At 34.4% G+C, this 8543-nt stretch overlaps 1 protein-coding gene across 1 annotated transcript; it reads right to left on the bottom strand.

The window, feature by feature from the left end:
• Positions 1 to 1288: 1288 nt before the first annotated feature.
• Positions 1289 to 8191, bottom strand: LOC146913674 (uncharacterized). The gene is made up of 10 exons (XM_085716909.1): positions 8052 to 8191; positions 7510 to 7731; positions 6401 to 6605; positions 4783 to 4873; positions 4413 to 4558; positions 3654 to 3897; positions 3320 to 3424; positions 2930 to 3112; positions 2552 to 2756; positions 1289 to 2091 (listed from the first exon to the last, which is right to left on the bottom strand). Exons 2-10 carry the CDS (start codon positions 7727 to 7729, stop codon positions 1595 to 1597), a joined length of 1896 nt encoding a protein of 631 aa, XP_085573035.1. The 5' UTR covers positions 7730 to 7731; positions 8052 to 8191; the 3' UTR covers positions 1289 to 1594.
• Positions 8192 to 8543: the final 352 nt, after the last annotated feature.

Here is an 8543-nt window from a genome sequence, read left to right as displayed (position 1 = left end):
GTGAACGGGTGAACGCTTACAAAATACATATATCACACGCGCGACGACGACGCCGCCGTCCGTCCGACCGGCCGGGCCGGGCTTGGTCGTGGGTCGCCGCCGTCCGTCCGACCGGCCGGGCCGGGCTTGGTCGTGGGTCGTGGGTTGGAAAATTGATATATATATTTTTTGTCACTTGAAAATGTTAAATTAATTAATTAATTTTTCATTATACGAAAGCGTTCGCGTAACAAATTAATGTGTTACATTTCGACCCGATCCAAACCAGTATCCAGAAATTTCCGGATATTTCCAATTAAAGAAAACGCGTTTGCTTTGCTTAAGGATTAAGCAAACTTAATCCCCAAGTCACGCGTAAAACGCGTTTGCTTAAGGATTAAGCAAACTTAATCCCCAAGTAATTCTCGCGAACTCTGCCTATAAAAGGAGAGCTCCCCCCACTCATTCTTCACACCAAAAATCTCACAGTTGATGCTTCCTGTGCGATTTTCTCTCTTCTCCCTTCGATTTTAAATCGTTCTTCTTCTTCTACTCCTTTCTGTCCCATCGGTTTCGAATAGAGCGGTTACGTACCGTATCGAGTGGCTTCGATCAAACGATTGAACCATAGTTTTGAGGTGTAATTCTCGAGCGACTATATACTGTGCAGTATATACTCGTAACAGTGATCTGGGCTGTTTTATCCTGGAGACGGCGTGGTTGTTAGTCTACCTTGCACAAACTAGGGTAGTGCCGCGAAACGTCTTAAAGAAAGCGACCTGGTCGTGACTCACCCAGTAATTTCGTTCGGTATAATTTTTAAATCGAATATCAACAATGAACCAATCTGTTCCAGTATGGGCCGGCGCCAACCACAGATATGTTCCATGCTTCTCACGTTATGGGTCAATGGGGCCATGGCATGAACGCGCACGAGACCGAAGGTGAACAACCAAACCGGATAGATTTGATCTTGAAGGTGTAGCTCGGTAATATAGGTGAGAACATCGAAAAAGTATTAATAAGGAAGTTAGAGTTCGATCTCCGCTGCTAGTAAATTTCTAACCAATATTTAACCACTTACATTTGTCTAAACTAAAAACATATAAATTTGAGTGGAACTCAGTAAGTTTAACAAGCTGAAAAATATTCCAAACATAGTATATCACAATACCAATGTGGTACCAACATCTAAAGTAGAAAAAAATAGCCTAAGAACATTATTGGTTATGTTACAACATCAATTTATTTATGGTGGTAGTAACTAGCCTGCTACAATCTAAAGTGTGCATAAGAAGATTAAGTTATATTCCATTACAAAAACAAAATGCCTTAAAATTAAGCCATATAATTTATTAGTTACAAACAGATAAAAAGAATTATTATATCATTGACTTAACAAACACTATCATTGACTAGGCATATATCCCTTTGGCACTGACATTGTCACTATATCTATTATGTAATTTGTTTGTTATAGACACTTGACACGACACTGACACCAACATATTGAGCGTAATTGAATGTGTTAGGCACTGACATCTAAAGTAGAAAAAATCCAACAGTAATAAATAGCCTAAGAACACACCAAATATGCTAAATGATTTAACAAACTCTAATATTCTGAAGAAGCCTTATGAGCTTCAGTTGTAAGACCAAATCCAAATGGAAACAAAGGATCATAATGAGAATCACCAACATTCATTGGCAACTGATCAACAGTCTTAAACCATGTCCTTGGAAGTTTACCGGTAAATCCATAATTGCCAAACAAAACATCAGTAACACCGGAACCTTCACTACCAGGAAGCCAAGCAGCAACGAGTCCGTCAATTTTCTCAAGATATGGCTGTATAACAACAGGTCTTCCTGTGACTAACACAACGACACATTTCACTCCGCTGCATACATTGTTTATTGTTTCTGTTCCGTTACCGGAAATTGTTAAGTTCAAGCTGTCACCATTTGTTTCAGCATATGGTGTCTCTCCAACTACTACAATTGCATACGAAAAATCATTGGATTTTAAATAATCTAATGAAGGATTCTCCTTGTAGACTACCTTGGTTTCTTTGTTGACTGTGTTTTTTATAGCACTCAGAATTGTGGTACCTGCATCAGTTAAACAATGTTAGGAAAATTGCATTCGCCTCCTTAATGTGAAGCACAAATACCAGATTTGACAGTGACACATTTTGGACACGAGACACGCCTTCAATCTGAAGACGATTGAAGACACACCTCTCTAATAAAGGGGAGGTGTGTATGTAATTAATGTATTTTACTAAATAGAGGGATTTGTATTTAAACCAAACAGGATACTAGCGAGAACTTTCGTTTATGATTCAACTGCATTAAGTTGTTCAAACCGGGACAAAACCGTGATCAAACCACCAACATGACTAAACCGTGTAGTAATAATCGGTTCAAGGTTCAACCAGTTGAAGTGTTTGGACGGTTTGATTTCGAAAACTAAGATTTCAACATACTTTAAGAAGATGAGTTCAGTATTTTTGGTGCAAGAGTGTCAAACAATTAGGGAAAAGATGTTGAGAAGGAATTTATAGTATACCACTAGTAATGTTATTGCCACTAACTCCTTGCCATTGAATGGTCCATCCACCACATTGATATCCTAGATTATCAGCATGACTTCCAGCAACAAGTATTTTTGAAGCCTTTTTAGGAAGAGGAAGTATTGGTCTATCAACATTTCCACCATTCTTTAAGAGCACCAATGATTTCCTCACTGCTTCCCTAGCCAATTCTCTATGCTCCTGTCAAATTACGCACCAAACATTTTAAACGATCTTACAATTACAACTGATTGACAGTGTAAAAAGTCTTGTATACAAATAAAACCTAAATTATAATGTGAATATAGTTTATCATTATCGTATAAATTTTGCATGGATTAAAATCATATTTAACTCTGAGATGATCGACTAACCTGGCTCCCGAGCTGATCGGCATGGCTGTAATCAGCCAATGGATTTTCAAATAGGCCCATAACAAACTTGACTCTCAAAATTCTTTTCACTGCATCATCAATTCTACTCATAGGTATGACATTCTTTTTCACTAGTAAGGTTAAGCCATCAATGAATTCTGTGTAGTTATGGGGAATCATTATCTGCATCATTACGAGGGTATGTATTAAAGATCGTATTTTTTATGAATAAAATCAAATAAGACTAATCAACACCACCAGGATTTAGTGCAAGTGCTTGGTTCGCAGAGCGTGCAAGTATTGTAAACCCTAAAATACCGAGTTCAATTCCTAATAATAATAATAAAAAATACATGGTTATTCAGAAGACTAGTAAAAATCGCAGTTTACCATGTCAATACCGGCATTCACACCGGCTTCAATTGAAAATGTGTAGTTAGCATGAGGAGGGGAAGTTATCCTGTCAATTCCCTCCCAATCTGATATGACAAAACCCTGCATGAAAACATAGAATTTTAAGCATATACTCATACGATGATCGATAAACAAGCAATTTTACGCTTAAATTAATGTACAATTATTTGTGCAATAATATATAGTCACCTATTTTACAGTCATCCTATAATTTATTGTCACGTCTTTTACACAAATAATGTATACAAATTAAATTCTTGATATAATCGTCGTAACCATGAAATCAAAGGCATATGAGGTAAAGTATTACCCTGAAACGGAGCGTGTTCTTGAGAAAGCCGGTGACTAAATCGCGATTAGCATGCATCTTTTCTCCATTCCAGCTTGAGTATGAGACCATGACGGTTAAGACACCCTTAATGATTGAGTTATAGTAAGCTGGCATGTGAATGCTAAACAATTCATGTTTGGTTGCAACTGTGTTATCCTCATTGATTCCTTTTGTTGTTCCACCATCACCAACAAAGTGCTTAGCACAAGCTGCAACTTTCTTGCTGTGCAAGGAAATGACAACAAAATCAAACACCAACACTTAGACAAATTTTATCATTATTCATGTCATAGGAAAGGTAAAACATCAGTTTTAAGTTCAAGATATGAATAAAATGATTTTGTAAGAAAGATCCAAAGTTGAATTTATAATCAAAATAAGTTCTGACAGTCAATAAAAGCAATTGATGTAGGCAAGAAAAACATAATAGTGCAACATAGAAAAGAATTGTGTACAAAATATCCGAAATTAACAATTAACAGCAGTACTTTTCTTGTTTCGGTTCAGAAAGGAAACCAAACTGGTAATGGTTCATCCCGAATCGAATTGGTAAAAAAGTTTGGGCGACCAACAATGTGGTTTCAAACCGAACGAGAGCTACCTTTACAAAAAATCGAACTATACTTTTTTGAACCGAACTGTATCAAATTGTTATTATTAACTGATAATTAATACTATTGATTAAAAACCAATTATTATGACTGTTTAAAAAACTGCAACAACATCATGAATTCTTACTTTCCAGCAACATATGGAACACCATTTGACCAATTTGCAGGGAGATCACCTTGAAGTCCTGGAATGATCTCAGTCATAGCTTGAACTACTTTATGATCTTCACTATAACTTTCATAACATCTACCCCATCTTGGATCTCTACACACCTATACAAACACTTATTGTCAAATATTTGCCGAAGCGGTGCAACATTGCTAATGCGTAGCAAAATTTGAACAAATTGCTATTGTTGTGCAACACACTATTTAATACAAAGTGTTGTCACATAGTAGCGTAGCGCTATAGCATTGTAGCGTAGCGAAATTTGAACAAATTGTTATTTATTGCGATTCACAAATAGGTGAGGTATAATCTTGATTATCTAAATTACCGCGATGCAAGGCGCAAAGACATATGGAATTCCAGTTGCTCTGGATTCAAGGGCAGTTGCTTCACCAATCCTCTTCACTAGTTGAGGGTCCCTGCAAGTTGGGATGTAAAAAATGCATCATCAATACAAAGAGTTATAGTGAAAAAAAAACATTTTCTTTGTGTAATTAAATTTCATTTATTCAACCTATTAATCAGTTCAATCCTCAAATGTATCTTTACTTATTTGGTTAATTCTTGAATGTGTCTTTTGTTAGTCGATTTGATCCATAAAATTATTAACAAAAGACACACTTAATTTCAATATATTCAAAAACTATAATGACAACGCCTCACACTTTCATACCAAAACTATTGCTTTCTCGTTTACAATAAAGTATAACGAAAAAGAACATAGAGAGTAAAAGACAACCAAATTTTTTGTCTTAATTGTATGTTTGGTCCTTGATGACACTTTGTCTTTCCTCTTTTATTAGTCATTTTTTATGTATTTTTTTATGTGAAATTCATTAAAATCATGTGAGCAGAAAGCTAAAAAAGGACAGAATTCAGGAATTACAGGAAGTAACAATCGGGCGCTGAATTCAAGCAAATCATTGCACCGATTTTGAGCCACAAAGAGCCATTTTGGTTCGACCAAAATCGGGCACCGATTTCAGCAGGAGCGGGCATATGGATTTTTAATTTTGACAATTCCGGGCACAAAATTTTATGGTCTTAATTATTTATTACTTCGATAAATTTGGTACACTTCCCAAATATCTATCAGCCCTTAAGTTTATTTTGGGTTTCAAGTTGTTTCCTTATGTTTTAAAAGTTTTAAGTTGGTCTTTTATGTTTTAAAAGTTTTAAGTTGGTCCAAAACGTCACATGATATTGAGTTTAATAAAACAAAAAAAAATTATAAAAATGTTTTAAAACTCATTTTGTAAATAAGTTAAACTCCAACACCAATATTCTCAACCCAAATCTCTAAACGATCAAGTGCCGGATGAGACTAACTTATTTCAATGTGAGTAACATCTGTGACAAACTTAAAACTTTTAAAACATAAAAGACCAACTTAAAACTTTTAAAACAAAATGGACAAACTGAAAACCAAAAATTAACTTAAGGGATCAAACATGCAATCAAGCAAATTTTTTTTATTTTTTTTACAAACATTAGTCCAAACACAAAATTTCATGTCAATTTGCCTAAAACAATTAAAATATGAATACTTTAATAAATTAAATATATTTGATTTGATAACATCACAATCTTCCCTCAAAAAAACATCACTCAAAATCTCAAAGGTAAGATATTGCATTATATTATAGGTCTCAACCACTTGTAATTTTTATTTATTTTTAATTTTTTTATTTTGGTTGCGTATCTTCCCTAAAACCATGAAAGCACGTTTGACAAAGTTTTGGCTGCACATATTCTGTTTTTTATTTATTTTTATAACTAGTAGACAATAATAAAATCATACTATTTTTTGCATCCTTAAAAAAAAAAAACTATTTCTTTCATAATATTTAACACACGAGAGAAGACCTTTGGATTTGAATACAATAAATCATCGATGATCAAGAACCGAAAAACTAATTCTTTTTCACACAAAAATATAAGCATACCTTGTAGCTCCTAGACCAACATTGTGAGGAAAAATAGTAGCTTTATAGACATTATTATTTCCATGAACAGCATCAATTCCATAGATCATTGGAATTCCAAGCCTAGTTGATAAAGCACCCTTTTGAAATTCATTGATCATATCAACCCATTCCTTTGCAGTAGCCTCTGGTTTAGGAACACTTCCTCCACCACTTAGAACACTCCCTATAAAAAATTTAAAAATTAAAAATTAAAAACAACCCTAATACAAACTATTTGGCATCTTAAATCAAGTAGTTACTTAGCCATCTGACCTAAATCGATTGTCAGAATCGTTTAATATTGATCTAATGAATCTGCAATCTCAACTGTTCAATCTCAAATTATCCGTTTCTGAGATTTTGGTGGCCTAGGGCGAACCTACAATTTGGGTCCTAACCTAATGGGTTTTGCTAGAAGCCACCCAAGAAGGTGTCTTTTAGCAATCCACACCTCAATGTGTGATTTCCACTTTTTAGTTATAACTTTGCTAAAAGATACCTTCATAAAAGGTGTCTTCTAGCAAAACCTTATATATATATATATATATATATATATATATATATATATAAACATCAAGAGAATTGCTCTTCTCCCATTTATCAAAAAGCCAAATGTGAGTTAACCCACGTAGGTGTATTTTCAACGTGAGTTAGGCATTTTCCAGCGTGAGTTAACTCAAGTAGCACGGGTATGAGCAAAAACAAATGAGAGAAGAGCAATTATCAAACATCAAACTTGATACAAAAAACTACGAAACTTTTTTTAGGGCCTAATAGACCACTAAAAAAAATCCGGGGGCCGAAATTTCGTACTTATTTATTTTGGGCCTAGAGCGGTCGCCCTCTTCGCCCTACCTCGGATACGGCCCTGCAAATTAATGGCCGAGATGGATTACAACATGACACTGCGTGATATTATTACTGCAACGAATCCATGTGCAACCTCAATTGAAATTACATTGTAGGGAGAGAGAAAGAAAAAACTTAGGTGAATTTTTTTATGTGCATTTGGCAGGTCATATATGCACTAACAAATATTTTTGAAAATCTAGTTTAAAAGACAAAAAAATTTAGGAATTAAATCTTACCAATGAAGTACTTGTTCATTACTTCGGCAGAAGCAACATTGCGTTCAATCTGAACCATCTGACCAATTTTCTCTTCCAAAGTCATCCTGTCAATAAGATCCTTGATTCGAGTATTCAATGGCTGCTTTGAATCTTTGTATCTCAAATGCTCAGCTTCTCCCATTGCTACCCAACAATGGAAGAGCACTAGCCCCATCAAAGAGATTGCACCTTTGACCATTTCTACCAAAGACATAAACATGCATGTTCAATAACAAAACCATTCATAAAATAGTGCTAGACCCATTTCAATTTTAGTAATGAAGTTTATTTGCAACCAATAAACAAAAACTTCAACCCTCAACGGTCGGCTTTATTGTATATCCGATTTTCCTATAAAGTCGGATGGATGCAGGCTGTTAGATGAAAAGTTTATTAATCTAACGGCCTGTAATACCATGAAGCCGACCACTGCTGATTCATTTCAACAATCACCAACTCAAATAAATATTAAATTGATAATTTACAAGTATAAAATGTAACAAAAAAACTTGCAAGCATACCAATTTACAAGTTTATGTCAAACAAACTTTTATGTGGCACTTCAATGTTACAGAATAAAGGAGAGACAAAATATGTACTTTTCAAAGAATAATAAAAAGGCAAAGTTTGGAAGTGGAAGAATAAGAATGTGAATATTTGTAAAGTAGTTGTAAGAGCGTGACATATAAATAGACAAAAAAAAAAAAATAGTCAACGATGCAGGCTGTTATGGTTTGAAGACACGTATGTTCCATCCTTATCTCAATTAAACAATTAACAATAACAACGTTACTTTTAATTTTGGTTTTGTTTATGATTGTTCAAATTTGATCAAATCTAGTATGGATAGTTTTAAAATACATATTCAGTTGTAGTAATGATTACGTTTCTTTTAAGAGATAAGTTTCAATTCAACTAGATAATATTGGAATTTGTCCAAGTGATTGGGCACAATGGTGAATGAACTCTACAAAAGTAAGAATCGTTTGGGAGAACCGAGTTTAATTTGTGGA

The sequence above is a fragment of the Medicago sativa genome, chromosome 6 (genome assembly GCF_051527215.1).
Source record: "Medicago sativa cultivar Bolivia chromosome 6, Bolivia_mono, whole genome shotgun sequence".
In the NCBI taxonomy this organism is placed as follows: Eukaryota; Viridiplantae; Streptophyta; class Magnoliopsida; order Fabales; family Fabaceae; genus Medicago; species Medicago sativa.
The sequence above is the reverse complement of the archived record's forward strand: the minus strand, read 5'-3'. Positions and strand labels throughout refer to the sequence as shown.

Coding starts and splice junctions, on each gene's coding strand:
- LOC146913674 (XM_085716909.1), bottom strand. CDS start 7,729: ATGGTCAAAGGTGCAATCTCTTTGATGGGGCTAGTGCTCTTCCATTGT. Junction 3,898..4,412: donor GTTCCATATGTTGCTGGAAA/GTAAGAATTCAT, acceptor TTCCTTGCACAG/CAAGAAAGTTGCAGCTTGTG. Junction 2,092..2,551: donor TGGCAATAACATTACTAGTG/GTATACTATAAA, acceptor TAACTGATGCAG/GTACCACAATTCTGAGTGCT.